This window comes from Ranitomeya variabilis, chromosome 8 (genome assembly GCF_051348905.1).
Source record: "Ranitomeya variabilis isolate aRanVar5 chromosome 8, aRanVar5.hap1, whole genome shotgun sequence".
Taxonomy (NCBI): Eukaryota; Metazoa; Chordata; class Amphibia; order Anura; family Dendrobatidae; genus Ranitomeya; species Ranitomeya variabilis.
Genome location: NC_135239.1, coordinates 64,607,864 through 64,626,089, shown reverse-complemented (window position 1 = coordinate 64,626,089; position 18,226 = coordinate 64,607,864). Strand labels below are relative to the sequence as shown.

The 18,226-nt window shown below is 45.5% G+C and overlaps 1 protein-coding gene across 1 annotated transcript; it reads left to right on the top strand.

Annotated features, from left to right (window-relative positions):
• Window positions 1-3,166: 3,166 nt before the first annotated feature.
• LOC143787324 (uncharacterized) lies at window positions 3,167-4,948 on the top strand. The gene is made up of 2 exons (XM_077275953.1): window positions 3,167-3,281; window positions 4,129-4,948. The coding sequence occupies exons 1-2, from the start codon at window positions 3,194-3,196 to the stop codon at window positions 4,752-4,754; spliced, it is 714 nt and encodes a 237-aa protein (XP_077132068.1). The 5' UTR covers window positions 3,167-3,193; the 3' UTR covers window positions 4,755-4,948.
• The last annotated feature ends 13,278 nt before the right edge of the window (window positions 4,949-18,226 follow it).

Here is an 18,226-nt window from a genome sequence, read left to right as displayed (position 1 = left end):
GCACCGACCCCTGCTACACCCGGGCTGCACCACGGGGGACCCCTGGCCAGCCCACTCCTGGCCTGCCATGTCCCCCCAGCAGGCACATCACCGTTGCCTGTGCAGGGGGCGGGCGGTCAGGGGCCAGAGCCACAGATACGGCTGCAGAGCGTGGTTGACCGGTCTAAACGTACCGGCCAGCACGCTCTGCGGCCAGAAGTGTACGCACCAAGCACGCACACAGTCGCACTAAGCACAAACACAGCTACAATAAATTGTGCTCCTCCAACACCCCCATGGTCACAAACGCAAATCGCAGACAGTTTCCTATCAGCCCCCCCCCCTTTTAAGCTCACCCCGCAGTGCAAGCCTAACAGTCGCTGTGCCTTCCCCGGCTCTACGCCCTGCACCGCCACTCACGCCCCATAACCAAATTTACGTCCCCCCCAATCCCGGATTAAATGTCCCCAACACAACCCCTAGACACGGCAATCACAGGCATAGATGCCGCAGATCGTCCTCACCCTCATCAGTAGACTCCCACCACCGTCCCCGCTGTCCCTCTAGCTGTTGGCATTCCAACTCCAGTCGCCGACACCACTTATACAGGAGCCACCATAGATCCCGCTCCTCCAGATGGCGCTCGCCATCCACAACCGGCTCAGAGACATCGGGGAGTTACAACGGGTGGTACCGGTCGCATGCCGAAAGACGGCGGTCTCACCGGACACCCAGAGCGGGTACCCGTTGGGAACAGACACTGACACCCCCCGTTACGGACCAGGCAGAGATCGGAGCCCCAATAGCCTCTCATCCTCGAGCACACGACAGATGTCATCCGTCACGTGCTCCATCCTGGGCTGACGCACGGGGAGACATGCCATACGTACCTCCCCGGTCCACCAGCCAGCACCGATCCATCGAAACAATAGAAGCCGGAGCACCTCCCTCTCCAGGGGACGCTCGGCACCAGACACAATGCAGCAGAAGACATCCCCGTGCCACGGCGCTGGCCGCTGGCATGCCATCTTCGTCCTCCAGGGCGGGCGGCCAGCATCAGGACAGCGCCACGGCAGGAGCCAGAGTACCTCCGTCCGGAGACACTCGGCCTGCATCTGACAGCGGTGAGTTCTTTGATATCGGTGAGCACTCTACAATACAAAATGTGGGAGAAAGCGAGCTGGCAGCCGCTATTAAGACCCTAGTTCAGCAGTTGACACGCCCAGGCGTACCAACTGACACTAGCACCACCCAAGCAGCTAGTCTGCACAAGGATGCATTTTTCTGTGGAGTTAGCCCGCTAGGAGCGCACGTTGAGTTGGAGACAAAGCAAAAAATTTGGGATAATGCTTACGTAAATATATGGTCACTGTTATCGGCCGACCAACAGTCCGTGGACAAGGATAGGAGAATAGGCGAGCGGTTTCAAGATAGGAGCAAACCAAAAATAGCTCAAACGATGAATAACTGGCTCCAGGCCTTCGCGGTTCTCGGCTGCATCATGGGCCAAAAGCACCCAGAGCGCTGTTCTGAATTATTTACCAAGATCTAATCTATAATTCATATAAGTGTCAGGGTCTGCATGGAAACGGTACGACGAGGAGTTCCGCAGGCGGTTGGCCATGCAGCCTGATTTGGGCTGGGGGGTAAAAGCGACGGACGTTTTGGCTACGACTGATGCTGTCCCAAAAACAGCCCCCCCTTTTCGGCAGCGACCACTTATCACTCAACAGCAGCAGGCCAGAATACAGTGGTCGTACGCGGACCTGGGGCCTGCTTACTGTTTAACGATGGATACTGCCGTTTCCAAGGGTCCTGTAAATATAGACACGAATGCTCCCCCTGCGGAGGTGGACACCCTGCATCCAGGTGTACCCGCCAAGCAAACAGAGCGCCTGCGAGGTTTTCACCCCGGCGAACATAACCGCAATGGGCCCATGGCAAAACCGTTACCCCAATAAAAAGCGGCGCAACAGCCACATTTCTGCTTTAAATACGGCTTCTATATCCCCTTCGAACCCAGTCCCAAGTTAAAATCAGCACGCGAATTCCCCAAGATTTTACAAAAGTAGAACTAGGCTCGATGGCGGGCCCATTAAAATCATTGTGTGCTCCATCGCTGCCTGACAGCCTGAGTGAATCTTCACCCAGGGCTACCAGCCAGTCCAACCTACAGGAGCCGGTTTTTCATCCTTCAACTGAAGGGTTTACAAATGAGCTACACAGGAGTCGGAGCACACAATCGGTGTGCATGGTATGATCAATAATGAATTAATGCCGAAAAGGTGGTTACTTGAATCGATGCCGAAAAAGGCGGTTACTACGACTATGACGAATCAATGATAAATCAATGCCGAACGAGGCTTTTACTGGCAAATGAGAATAAACTACACTGGAGCAGGAGTTCCTCCATCAATGGGAGTCACTCTGCCAGAATCAGATAGCGGTGAGTGTTTTTCATTTGGCGAACTCAATGGTCTGGGGCTCAGCGGATGGTGGAACAAGGGTCCCTGTGGTGGACTTTGAGAACGGGTGAAATAAGGTTTCATAATGAGGGCAATGAATACAGGTCCCGGGGAATGTGCTCAGAGGACAGTAAATGAGATTATTGATGGGCTTGACACACCAATCATTAATTAAACCCCAGCTTTACATACGGTTTCTTCAACATACTAGAAATTAGACTCAACCGCTCCCTGAAGGCAGACTTGCTGGTCTGGAGGACATTCCGGAAGTCCTACAAGTTTATGGCGCGGGGCATATATGCATTATGGCGCGGGAGACGCCAAACAAAGATTTAGGCCTAATGGTCGGTGGAAATATTACAGATGGTTTTCGCGGCAATCTACAAGGACCAGTGGTGAAAAGGCCAATGGCCTGAACTATGGACCACGGCCACATGGGGCCGTGACCCAGCACTGGTAGAAATTTTGGCAATAGTAACATCAGTCGAGCTATGGGTGGCCCAATTGAAAAATACGAACATCAGATTTCTAACCAAACAGCTGAGAACAGCAAAAGCCCTAAACAGCATGCCCTCTTCTTCTCAGCCAGCACTCGCGCTGTTGCGACGCCTAGCACTACTATGCCTGAAACACAACATCTGGTGCCGGGCTACATGTACGGCGAATGTAGATGAAAGAATTGTTTAACTTTTGTTATCTTCCGATTGGCAGGCATTCAAACTCTCCAGGGAGCAAACGTCGGGCCTACGATGTCCTCCTTCCCTCTGGGACATGGTGGCCAATCACTGATGCCCTTGATCCGCGCTTCAGTGACACCGGCGACTTGGCAGGTTTACGGTAAGGCGTGGGAGGAGTGGTGCTCGCTAACGCAAGGAAGACCAGTCGATAGGTGCGACCGGGCGAGATGCGACGTCTCAGTAGAACTCTTACAACGGCTCGGGCGGAGAGGTGCGTCAGGGACATTAGCGCAACGTTATCTATCGGAAATAGCCTCATTCGTTCAGCTGCTGGGGTGGGTGGACGTAACCAAATAATTTTCATCAAACAAGCCGTTAAAGGCTGGAGAAGGCTTCAACCTAGCCAGGAATGCCGTCGCCCAGTTTCCTTATGGCTACTGCATGACATAATTGCAATATCTTCATCAGTGTGCAAGTCACAATACGAGGCAACGCTGATATCTGCGGCGTACACAATCGCCTTCTTCGGGGCGCTTCGCGTCAGTGAATTAGTGCCGCAGTCAAAAAACAGCATCAGTAGGCGGTTTAATCAACGAAGACCTCGTCATATGCAGCAAAGCTCTGCGCATTAGGGTACGGAGATCCAAATGCGACCCCACCGGGAAGGGGACATGGGTATTGGGCAAGGCGTCAGACGGCCCTATATGCCCTGTAAAAATAGTTAAACGCTATGCAGTAGTAAGACATTCGGGTAGATTTTTTCTTTCACACACCGACGGGTCCCCTCTTACAAAATATCAATTTCAAGCGATTTTAGACAGTGCCTAGAGGCAGTCGGCGTGGCTCCGAGAGAATATGGGACACATTCCTTCCGAATAGGGGCGGCTACCGAAGCAGCTAGAGCGGGGGTATCGGAAGTCGAGGTGCAGAGAATGGGCCGCTGGAAATCCGCATGCTTTGCCAGATACATAAGACCAGACCTGCTTTAACACTTTTGTCTCTTACAGGCAGCTTTAAGCCCACAGTTTGGGTAGTGGGGCATTCTTTTGTCTACTGGGCGTACGAAAGAGCCAAACTGCGGCCGGGCGGAACAAATGTTGGCTTCCCGAAGCTGGAAGTCAGCTGGAGAGGCATCAAAGGGCTCCGGTGGCGTCAGATCTTCCTGGAGATGGTCGACATCGCCAAGAGGGCCAAGGGGCCGGTGGTGCTGGTGCTACATGCCGGAGGCAATGATTTGGGCAAACGAAAAGGGGCCGAGCTGTACACAGTAAGATCAACAGATGTCGAACGGTTTGTTGGTTTATTACCGGATATGGTGGTGGTGTGGTCTGAGATAATACCTCGAGCGGTTTGGCACGGAGCCAAGGACGTGAAAGCCATCGAAAACTCAAGAAAAAGGATTAACACAAAGACGTCGAAGTTGGTGAGAGAAAATTATGGCATTGTGGTACGCCACCAAGAGCTAGAAGGGAACAATGTAGCTTCACTAAGACCGGATGGCATCCACCTCACGGACGTCGGGCTCGACATATTTTTGGAGGGTTTACGGGATGGTGTTGAACAGGCTCTAACGAGGTTGTGTGGGGGGTCGGAGTCCTGTGTAGGTAATACACATGATCCTCCGTGGCGGTAGGTAGAGGGGGGCAAAGGTTCGTAACCTCTCATCGGCTTGCTGGCCCAGCGGTCGTCGGCTGGGGCCTTCAGCAATGAGTCCGTCGCGAAATGTAATTGCCCTTCTCTACTTTGCAAAATAAACTGTGACCGACCTGTTCAACCCATCCAGGTTTCTTGGTATCTTTTATTACGGAGTGGTGGGACGGGGGAAGGCACGGTTTACGACACACGGGTGTCTGCAGTCTGGTAGGCACGGTACTGTATAAGGAACGTGCCTCTGACTGCGGAGCCCTTAAGGGATAGCTAGAGGGGAAAACTGTGCAGTGCCCAATTCCCCCCTCCCACTACTTTCCCAGGTGATGTCATGATTGGGACGCCCAGCGGACCAACCGGGGAGAGGAGGGAAGTCTGGCCACACCCTCAGGGGTTAAATTCTAGTGCCGGGCCCGGATTCTCCCTCTTTCTCCCCGGCTGGCCCTCGGAAGCTGTTGTCCCACCCTCCCTCCCTTATAAAGGGCTGAATGTACTGTGCTATTATTGTTAAAATGTTTTAAATTATTTAAAAAAAAAAAAAAATTTTGACGTTCTTTTTATATATGTCACAGCGGTAGGTAGAGGTGGGCAAAGGTTCGTAACCTCTCATCGGCTTGCTGGCCCAGCGGTCGTCGGCTGGGGCCTTCAGCAATGAGTCCGTCGCGAAATGTAATTGCCCTTCTCTACTTTGCAAAATAAACTGTGACCGACCTGTTCAACCCATCCAGGTTTCTTGGTATCTTTTATTACGGAGTGGTGGGACGGGGGAAGGCACGGTTTACGACACACGGGTCTCTGCAGTCTACTGCCTCAGTGTGATTTATGTGTGGACATTTTAGGTGTTATTCTGCTATTATTGGGGGTTATCGCTGTTACTTTTGTGGAGGTTTGGAGCTTGATCTGAATGTTTCTACTCAGGGGGCTCTGGATACGGCTCGCAACCCTCTCTCAGAGCTGATTGAGTCTTTTGCAACCCTACTATTCAATCCTCCTTCCAAAACACATAATCCACATTAACATCTATTAACCTGCCCGTAGACAGTTTCAACAAAACAATGTGTTCTGTTTTTTCTAGACTGTATATACAGGTCCTTCTCAAAAAATTAGCATATAGTGTTAAATTTCATTATTTACCATAATGTAATGATTACAATTAAACTTTCATATACTATAGATTCATTATCCACCAACTGAAATTTGTCAGGTCTTTTATTGTTTTAATACTGATGATTTTGGCATACAACTCCTGATAACCCAAAAAACCTGTCTCAATAAATTAGCATATCAAGAAAAGGTTCTCTAAATGACCTATTACCCTAATCTTCTGAATCAACTAATTAACTCTAAACACATGCAAAAGATACCTGAGGCTTTTAAAAACTCCCTGCCTGGTTCATTACTCAAAACCCCCATCATGGGTAAGACTAGCGACCTGACAGATGTCAAGAAGGCCATCATTGACACCCTCAAGCAAGAGGGTAAGACCCAGAAAGAAATTTCTCAACAAATAGGCTGTTCCCAGAGTGCTGTATCAAGGCACCTCAATGGTAAGTCTGTTGGAAGGAAACAATGTGGCAGAAAACGCTGTACAACGAGAAGAGGTGACCGGACCCTGAGGAAGATTGTGGAGAAGGACCGATTCCAGACCTTGGGGAACCTGAGGAAGCAGTGGACTGAGTCTGGTGTGGAAACATCCAGAGCCACCGTGCACAGGCGTGTGCAGGAAATGGGCTACAGGTGCCGCATTCCCCAGGTAAAGCCACTTTTGAACCATAAACAGCGGCAGAAGCGCCTGACCTGGGCTACAGAGAAGCAGCACTGGACTGTTGCTAAGTGGTCCCAAGTACTTTTTTCTGATGAAAGCAAATTTTGCATGTCATTCGGAAATCAAGGTGCCAGAGTCTGGAGGAAGACTGGGGAGAAGGAAATGCCAAAATGCCTGAAGTCCAGTGTCAAGTACCCACAGTCAGTGATGGTGTGAGGTGCCATGTCAGCTGCTGGTGTTGGTCCACTGTGTTTCATCAAGGGCAGGGTCAATGCAGCTAGCTATCAGGAGATTTTGGAGCACTTCATGCTTCCATCGGCTGAAATGCTTTATGGAGATGAAGATTTCATTTTTCAGCACGACCTGGCACCTGCTCACAGTGCCAAAACCACTGGTAAATGGGTTACTGACCATGGTATTACTGTGCTCAATTGGCCTGCCAACTCTCTTGACCTGAACCCCATAGAGAATCTGTGGGATATTGTGAAGAGAAAGTTGAGAGACGCAAGACCCAACACTCTGGATGAGCTTAAGGCCGCTATTGAAGCATCCTGGGCCTCCATAACATCTCAGCAGTGTCACAGGCTGATTGCCTCCATGCCACGCCGCATTGAAGCAGTCATTTCTGCCAAAGGATTCCCGACCAAGTATTGAGTGCATAACTGAACATTATTATTTGATGGTTTTTTTGTTTGGTATTAAAAAACACTTTTATTTGATTGGTCGGGTGAAATATGCTAATTTATTGAGACAGGTTTTTTGGGTTATCAGGAGTTGTATGCCAAAATCATCAGTATTAAAACAATAAAAGACCTGACAAATTTCAGTTGGTGGATAATGAATCTATAGTATATGAAAGTTTAATTGTAATCATTACATTATGGTAAATAATGAAATTTAACACTATATGCTAATTTTTTGAGAAGGACCTGTATATTAGTTAATCCATACCTCCCAACTTTTGAAGATGGGAAAGAGGGACAAAGTTTGCGGCGTGCAAATTTTAGGCCACGCCTCTGACCACACCCATTCATAATTAGTCACACCCATATCCACGTCCCAAGCACACCCATTTAGCACTGCTGATCACACTGTTTCATATACAATAGTTATAAACAAAAAAATATGGCCACACAGTGCTCCATACTGTATAATGGCCACACATGAGGCTCCATACTGTATAATGAACACACATGACGCTCCATACTGTATAATGACCGCATGCATACTGTATAATGGCCGCACATGATGCTCCATACTGTATAATGGCCGCACATGATGCTCCATACTGTATAATGACCGCACATGATGCTCCATACTGTATAATGACCGCATGCATACTGTATAATGGCCGCACATGATGCTCCATACTGTATAATGAACGCACATGATGCTCCATACTGTATAATGACCGCACATGATGCTCCATATTGTATAATGACCGCACATGATGCTCCATACTGTATACTGGCTGCACATGATGCTCCATACTGTATAATGACCGCACATGATGCTCCATATTGTATAATGACCGCACATGATGCTCCATACTGTATACTGGCTGCACATGATGCTCCATACTGTATAATGAACACACATGATGCTCCATACTGTATAATGGCCACACATGATGCTCCATATTGTATAATGACCGCACATGATGCTCCATACTGTATAATGACCGCACATGATGCTCCATACTGTATAATGACCGCACATGATGCTCCATACTGTATAATGACCGCACATGATGCTCCATATTGTATAATGACCGCACATGATGCTCCATACTGTATAATGACCGCACATGATGCTCCATACTGTATAATGACCGCACATGATGCTCCATACTGTATAATGAACGCACATGATGCTCCATACTGTATAATGACCGCACATGATGCTCCATATTGTATAATGACCGCACATGATGCTCCATACTGTATACTGGCTGCACATGATGCTCCATACTGTATAATGACCGCACATGATGCTCCATATTGTATAATGACCGCACATGATGCTCCATACTGTATACTGGCTGCACATGATGCTCCATACTGTATAATGAACACACATGATGCTCCATACTGTATAATGGCCACACATGATGCTCCATATTGTATAATGACCGCACATGATGCTCCATACTGTATAATGACCGCACATGATGCTCCATACTGTATAATGACCGCACATGATGCTCCATACTGTATAATGACCGCACATGATGCTCCATATTGTATAATGACCGCACATGATGCTCCATACTGTATAATGACTGCACATGATGCTCCATATTGTATAATGACCACACATGATGCTCCATACTGTATACTGGCTGCACATGATGCTCCATATTGTATAATGACCGCACATGATGCTCCATACTGTATTATGACTGCACATGATGCTCCATACTGTATAATGACCCCACATGATGCTCCATACTGTATTATGGCCACAGTTCTCCATACTGTATAATGACATACAGGCACGCAGCTCACACACATGCAGCATCACACACACAGTATCACACATACACACGCAGCATCACAAACGCAGCTCACAAACACATGCAGCTTTGACACAAATGCATCACACATGCAGCCATCACACACACACACAGCCATCACACACACACGCAGTCATCACACACACACACGCAGCCATCACACACACACACACAGCCATCACACACACACGCAGTCATCACACACACACGCAGTCATCACACACACACGCAGTCATCACACACACGCAGCCATCACACACACACACGCAGCCATCACACACACACACGCAGCCATCACACACACACACGCAGCCATCACACACACACGCAGCCATCACACACACACACGCAGCCATCACACACACACGCAGCCATCACACACACACGCAGCCATCACACACACACACACGCAGCCATCACACACATGCAGCCATCACACACACACGCAGCCATCACACACACACGCAGCCATCACACACACACACACACGCAGCCATCACACACACACGCAGCCATCACACACATGCAGCCATCACACACACCCAGCCATCACACACACCCAGCCATCACACACACACACACCCAGCCATCACACACACACACACACCCAGCCATCACACACACACACTCAGCCATCACACACACACACACCCAGCCATCACACACACACACTCAGCCATCACACACACACACCCAGCCATCACACACACACACCCAGCCATCACACACACACACCCAGCCATCACACACACCAGATACCTCATACACACATGACACACACACAAATGCAGCATCACACATCACACACACACACACACACACACACACACACACACAATCTCCTCTGTGGTGCAGGGGCGGCTGATCTGTCCATGTGCAGCTCTTCAGTTTCTCCGGCTGCTCACAGCTCTGCACTGTCCCGGCACCTCCCCCATCTCTCCTTCTCTGCCGGGATAGCAGCTAAGAGCAGGAGACGCCAGAGCTCTGTGCACACACCTCAGGTAGTGAGTCGCTGACCTCTCATCTTGATCGCTGCTGGCTCTCTTCCTCAGCGTGGCAGCGCCGCACACACAGGGGGCGGGGGCGGGGGCGGGGGAGGGATCGGTCGGGAGGAGACCCAGCATGTATAAGAAAAAAAAAACAGCCACAAACCTAATCGGGCTCTCTCTATGTCCTGGAAGTGGGCGGGGCTTCACCGGCGGCCGCAAATTCGGGATTTTAAATGCCCGAAGCGGGACAGCGGGACCCCGGTGCCAAAGCGGGACTGTCACGCTGAAATCGGGACGGTTGGGAGGTATGGTTAATCCTTTAAGGACAGAGCCACTTTTGGTCTTAATCACCAAGCCCCATTTTTCAATTCTAACATGTCATTTCATGTGGTACTAACTCTAGAATGCTTAAAAGGGGTTGTCCAGGCTTTCTGTAAAATTTGTGTGTGTGCCTAGGATGCAAAATGCTGACAATTTGTAATATACTCCCTGTCAGCATTCTGTATGGTGTCTTGGATATTGTATCGCACTTAGTTCGGGGAGCAGCTGTCTCCTGATTCTGGAAGAACTGCTCAGTCACCAACTAGAGTTTTCATGTCTGGCAGAGACTGGTCATAACTGGCCCCAGTCTCTGCCAGACCTTAACCCTCCTGTCTCCTGCTCCAGCCTCCCAGTGCAGCACACAGTGTGAGGCAGCAGGAAGGACAAACCAGGAAGGGAAAGGCTTCTAAATAGGTGAGTATAATGCACTGTGTTCATCCATTGTTCCATTCCTCCCTCCACCCACACACACACACACACCCATCCATCCCCCCACACAAACACACACACATCCATCCATCCAGACACACACACTACACACATCCATCCATCCTGACACACACATCCATCCACACACATCCATCCATCCATCCAAACACACACAGACACACCACACACACTCACCCATCCAAATTTGGGGCCAAAATAAGGCATTTTCATAAGGGTAACAGGAGAAATAGCACCATAAAATTTGTTGTGTAATTTCTCCTGATTACGCTGATACCCCATATGTGGAATACTACTTTTGAGGCACACTGCAAAGCTCAGAAGGGAAGAAGCACCATACTGAAATTCCAATTTTGCTGGAATGATTTGAGGGTGCCATGTCACACTGGCAGAGCCCCTGAGGTGCCAAAACAACAGAATCCCCCTATATGTGAACTCATTTGACAAACTACACCCCCCCCAATGAATTCATCTAGGGGTGCAGTGATCATATTGACACCACATGTGCATCACAGAATTTTATACCACTGAGCAATAAAGAAAGAATACATTACATTTTTATCACTAAAATGTTGTTTTAGCCCCAAGTTTTTAATTTATCTAAGGGTTAGTAGGACTTTTTTTTTTTTACAATAAACTGAGGTCCATTTTTTCCCGAGTACGCCAATACCCTACATATAATCAGGAAATATTTTTCAGGCACAGTGCAAAGCTCAGAAGGCAAGGAGCACCAGATTTTACTGTTATGGTTTGAAAGTGCCACCATGACCCACTGGGAGAGCCCATGAGGTGCCAGAACAGCAGAACCCCCCCATAAGTGACCCCGTTTTACAAACTACACCTCTCAGTAAATTCATCTAGGGGTGTAGTGATCATATTGACACCACAGGTGTGTCACAGAATTTTATACCATTGGGTAGTGAAGAAAAAATAACTACATTTTTACCACCAAAATTTTGTCTTAGCCCCAGATTTTACATTTTCACACAAGAAATAGGTAAAAATGGCACCAAAATTTGTACCACAATTACTACTGAACGGTAATACTCCATATATGGCTGTACAGTACTGCTTAGCCATACGGAGAGACTCGGGAGGAAAGGAGCGTTATTTGCCTTCTGGAGCGCAGATTTTCCTAGAACAGTTTGTGGACTCCATATACAGAGCCCCCAATTGTTCGAAGAGCAGAATCCTCCCTCAAGTGACCCCATTTTGGAAACTATACCCCTTGGGGAATTTATCTTCTGGTGTAGTGACAATTTTGACTCCATGGGTATTTTAAACAGCAATAGCACAAAGAGAGGACTTGAAAATCCTCCCCCCCAAAAAAAAAATACAGCAAAAAGGCAGAGATCCTTACTTGCCCAGGCCTCCAAACAAATGCACTAACAGGATGCAGTGGACCCTAAGGGTATGTTTCCACGTGCCGGATTACAGCCGGATTAGCTGCGGATTGAACGCTGCATGCAGTCACAGCGTTCAACCCGCCGCGTCCAGATGCTACTGCATAGTGGAGGGGATTTTATGAAATCCCGTCTCCACCATGCGTGCGAACACGCATTCGGCCCTGCGCTTATGGACATGTGGCGCGTCTTTTTAGAACGCAGCATGTCTGTTTACCTTGCGGCGACGCTCCATCGCCACAAGGTAAATCACCGGGTACTATGTATGGGGTGCGGAGATTCCGAATGTGTGCAATGAACACAATCGGAATCACCGCGCATTCAGAAGGGGGCGGCGCTTTGGGTGGAGAGGGTTTTCCGCTCCGTCCAAAGCACCGTCATTGAGGACTGTGGACACACCCATATAGTTAAGGAGGCAGTAACACAGGTGCAAGAATACTGATGAGGCAACCGCTCACAGCCTATCAATTCATGGAGGGGGCGGTTGCTTGGCATATTAATGTGCAAAAAGCACATATAAAAATGTTAGGTACTAGTTAATATTTTGGCCAAAATGTAAGCTCGTAACCCCCGTCACGGGTCCTCACACTAACTATATGGGTTCACTGCATTCTGTTAGTGTATTTGTTTGGAGGCCTCGGCAGGTAAGGATCTCTGCCTTTTTGCTGTATTTTTCATGGGTATTTTCCAGAAACAAGCAGCAATGAATGTTGCCAAGTGAAAATTGCAAACTGCAGTTTTAGTGACCAGTACGTTGCAGTCACTAGTATGTTATGCCCAGCCCGTGCTTCTGGAGACATGCACCCGTAAGTTAGACGGGCTGTCATCGCTTCAGAAATGCCAAACCTGGACAATATATGTGGTTTAGGTACACTGTGGGGCTCAGAAGGGAGAGGCATTTGGATTTTGGAGCACAGAATTTGCTGAATTTCTTCTGGCGGGTGAAGAGCCATTTCACTTTTCCAAAGCCTTTGTATTTCCAGGAACATGAAAGCCCCCTATATTTCCGTTAACAAATGTCAGACCTGAGTGGGGTCTTGCTTTTTTTGTGAGTTGAAGCTTTTATTGGGAACATTTTACATAACATTTGGGATCATTTATCCGGCGCTCTACGCTGAGCACTTTGGGGTTTACATCTAAATCTCTGAGTGACATGATTCAGATGAAATCCCTGAGGGATCCATTCACTATAATGAAGCAGCAGAGTTACTCTGGACTCCATTTGGCCTCTGTTCAGTGGTGTTCTTTTCAGAAGTTCAGAAATCTGTGGCCGACAGCACTTTTATGCAATCCTAATAAGACGGACTCCGCCTGATAACAGTTAAGACGGCATCCACAGTGCCTTTATCTGCCTCATTACAGGGAATCTTCCACCAGAGGTTTTGTCTGAATGACATATTTCAAAGATTTACATGGAAATCCCGATGCAAGTGCTCAGCGCAGAGCACAGGATAAATGTGCACCAAGCCATACTTTGGGAGACAGAATGGTTTAATTTATTTTTTACATCATTCCTCATGTGGTATAAGTCATTAGGTGGCTTTATTCTTCGGGTTGTGTGATTACAGCGATAGCAGATTTATATCGGGTTTTTATGTTTGGCTGCTGTCACACAAAGATGCTTTTTATTGCAAAAAATAGTTTTTGCATCACCACATTTTAAGAGCTATAATTTTTCCATATTTTGGCCCACAGAGTCATGTGAGGGCTTGTTATTTTTGGGACGAGTTGACGTTTTTATTGGTACCATTTTCAGACATGACATTTTTTGATCGCTACCTGTTCCGATTTTTGTGAGACAGAATGAACAAAAAACAGCAATTCAGGATTTTTTTGGAGGGGGGGGTTTATGCCATTTTGGGTGTGGTAAAACTGATTTTTCGGGTCAGTACGATTACAGTGATACCTCATTTATATCTTTTTAGTGCTTTGGCGCTTTTACACAATAAAAACAATTTTATAGAAAAAATTATTTTTGCATCGCTTTATTCTGAGAGCTATAATTTATTTATTTTTCCGCTGATGGAGCTGTATGGTGATTTGTTTTTGCGGGGCAAGATGACAATTTCAGTGGTACAATGTTTATTTATATTCATCTTTTTTATAGCATTTTATTCCACTTTTTGTTCGATGGTATGATGATAAAGCATTGTTTTTGCCTTGTTTTTTATTTATTTTTTATTGTGTTCACTAAAGGGGTTAACTAGTGGGACTGTTTCATAGGTCGGGTCATTAAAGATGCGGTAATACCAAATATGCATACTTTAATTGTTAATATTTTTTCATGCAAATATTTATTTATAGATACAATACCTTTTGTTTTTTTTATTTTATTTTATATTTTAAAATATTTTTACAATTATTTAAAAATAATGTTTTACTTTTTTACGTTTTCCCAATATGGGAATATGATTTTTTGCAGGCTGATCACTACTGCATCCCCATGCTGTAGAAACTGTCAGCTCTGCACTGATCAGCAACTTTACTAGCTCTGGTGAACCGGATGTCGTCATGATGACATCAGGTCACCATGGCAATGATCGGGACCCCGCATCATGCCGCGGGGTCTCCTATCCAAAGGCAGAGGGGCTGTAATCCCTCTGCCGGCCACTGGAATGCTGCGATTGCTTTTAATCACAGTATTTCTAGGGTTAAAGTGCCAGGAGTGGTGCATTACCACTCCTGGCACTTAGTGCTGGGTGTCTGCTGTCAGAATCAGCTGAATCAGCTGACACCCGGCGGCGATCGCCCACGCACAGCACAGCACATGTGCATGCAACACGTCTCTGGTCAGATATTATTACGATAAATGTCAGAAAGGGCTTAAAACTGTTGTCAGAAATTTTGGTAACCCTTCAGGTGCTTCACAAGACTAAATACAATGTGGAATACAAAAAGGAAAAATAATATTTTTTCCACTAAAATATTGCTCCAGCCTTAATTTTTCACTATCACAAGGGTTAATAGGAAAAAATCTGACCAGTGTCACTTTATGTGGGAATAGCTCTGGAACATTTCAACAGATTCCACTGATTCTGAGTCAGTTTTTTCATTACATATTGTATTTCATTATAGTGGTAATATTTGTTCGATATTACTTGCTTTTATTTGAGAAAAAATTGGAAATTTGGTGAAAATGTCAAAAATTTCGCAATTTTCAAACTTTTAGTTCTCTTGCCCTTAAATCAGAAGGTTGTGTCACACAAAATAGTTAATAAATAACATTTCCCACATGTCTACTTTAGATTTGCATCATCATCAACTTTTTTTTTTTTTGCTAGAAACTTTGAAAGGTAAAAAGTTGATCAGCAATTTCAAATTTTTCCAACAAAATTTACAAAACCATTTTTTATGGACCGCATTGCATCATATTTGAAGTGACTTTGGGGGGTTTATATGACAGAAAATACCCAAAATTGGCACCATTCTAATAGCTACACACTGCAAAGTACTCAAAACCACATTCAAGAAGTTTATTAATCCATTCGGTGCGTCACAGGAACTAAAGCAATGTGGAAGGAAAAAATGAACATTTAACTTTTTTTCACAAAATTTTTACTTTAGCTCCAAATTTGTTATTTTAACAAGGGTTATAGGAGAAAATGGACCCTAAACTTTGTTGTGCATTTTCTCCATTTTCTGTAGAGAAAATCCACTGCTTGAGTGCATGGAAGGTCACAGAAAGTAAGTAGCACTGTTTGACTTTTTGAGCGCAAAAATGGTTTGAATCGAGATTGACACCATGTCGCGTTTGGAGAACCCCAAATGTTCCTGAACAGTGGAAACCCCCCACAAGTGTCCCCATTTTGGAAACTAGACCCCTCAAGGAATGTATCTAGATGTGTGGTGTGCTTCAAAGAAATTTATAACGTAGCAGTGTGAAAATAAAAAATCACATTTAACCCACAAAAAAATGTACTTTTAGCCCCAATTTTTTTATTTACACAATAATTACAGGAGAAATTAGACCACAAACTGTGTATTGCAATTTCTCCTGAGTACACCAATACCCCATATGTGGAGGGAAGCTACTTTTTGGGCACACGTCAGGGCTTGGAAGAGAAGGGGTGACGTTTTGGAACGCAGACTTTGATGGAATGGTCTGCTGGCGTCATGTCGCGTTTGGAGAGCACCTGATGTGCCTAAACAGTGAAAACCTCCCATAATTTATCCCATTTTGGAACCACACCCCTTGAGGGGTCTAGTTTCCAAAATGGCATTACTTGTAGGGGGTTTCTGCTGTTTTCATATGTCAGGGGCTCTTCAAATGCGACATGGCATTCACAATCTATCCCAGGCAAATAGCGCTTTTTCCTTTCTTAACCCTTCCATGTGCCCAAGCAGAAATTTTTTACCACATATGGGGTGCAGTTGCATTCGAGACAAATTGCTCAAGAAATTACTCCTATTATCCATTGGGAAAATTACAAATATGGGGCGAAAAAAACATTTTTGTTAAAAAAAATGAACATTTTCAATATGACGACCTAATGTTATCAAATTCTGTGTAGTACCTGTAGTTCAAAATGCTCACTATACCCCTGGATAAAGTCCTTGAGGAATTTTTCTAGGGGTGAAGTGAGTATTTTGAACCCATAGGTACCTCACAGGATTTTATAACATTGAGATGTGGAAGAATGACATTTTATTGGTAAAAATGTAATTTTATATTTGCTGGAAATTTGTCAGTTACACAAGGGTTAATAGGTGATACTAGACACCCCAATTAATTGCGCAATTTTTTGCGAACACGTTGCTGCCCCATTTGTTGTCAGAAATTACTGTTAGGCCACATGTCCGGGCTGAGAAGTAAGGAGCACCATTTGGCTTTTGGAGCACAGATTTTGCTAGAATAGTTTTTGGGTGACATTTGCAGAGCCCAAAGGTGCCAGAACAGCAGAAGAACCCCAGAAGTGATCCCATTTTAGACATTGTACCTCTCAATGAATTCATTTATGGCTGCAGTGACTATTTTGTAACATTCTAGTCAGGCTTTTTTTTCTGGAGAATGACAAGTCTGCCAGTCTGAATCACAGTTTAGTGGAATGTACATGGAAACTGCGATGTAAGAGCTCAGCGGAGAGCGCAGGATAAATGTAAGCTGAGCCTTAGGCTGCCATCACACTAGCAGTATTTGGTCAGTATATTACATCAGTATTTGTAAGCCAAAACCAGGAATGGAACAATCAGAGGAAAAGTATAATAGAAACATATGCACCACTTCTACATTTATCACCCACTCCTGGTTTTCGCTTACAAATTCTGATGTAAAATACTGACCAAATACTGCTAGTGTGACGGCGGCCTTATTCCGATTTTTTGGAGGCGGAATGCACAAATAGACAGTAGTACAAGAGTAGTTCTTATTTTAATTTTGCGCTGTATAAATGATAAGGCGGATTTATTCTTCAGGTCGGTGTAATTACAGCGATACCAGATTTTTATTTTTTTTTAGATTTTGCTGCTATCACACAGTAAAAATGCTTATTTATAAAAAGTAGTGTTTTTCGTTGTCATATTCTAAGAGCTGTAACTTTTTTACTTTTTGGCAAACAGAGCTGTATGAGGGCTTATTTTTTGCGGGACAAGTTGCAGATTTGTTTGGCACCATTTTGGGGTACATAATATTTTTTGATCGCTTTTTATTCACATTTTACAGACACAGAATGAACAAAAACCAGCGATTCAGTATTTTTTGTGAGACGGTTCAGCGTTTTTATTTACACCATTAGTTTTACATATGACTGATAGCTTTTATTCACTTTTTTGTGAGTCAGTATGATGAATAAGCAACATTTTTGGCATGTTTTTTTAAAAGGAAAAGTAAAAACATCAAAACCGATAAGTCTATATAAAAAATATGAAGAATAATATATCTCATACCTATGCTGGCACATAGAGAGGTTTTACATTAGAGATAGGAACATCCTGAATGAGTATTTTGTTTTTATCATAGGTTATGCTTGTTTATGGTCACAGTGTGAATGTGCACCTACTCATTGTACTTAAACCAACATG

Coding starts and splice junctions, on each gene's coding strand:
- LOC143787324 (XM_077275953.1), top strand. CDS start 3,194: ATGTCCTCCTTCCCTCTGGGACATGGTGGCCAATCACTGATGCCCTTG. Junction 3,282..4,128: donor GGCGACTTGGCAGGTTTACG/GTAAGGCGTGGG, acceptor TGTCTCTTACAG/GCAGCTTTAAGCCCACAGTT.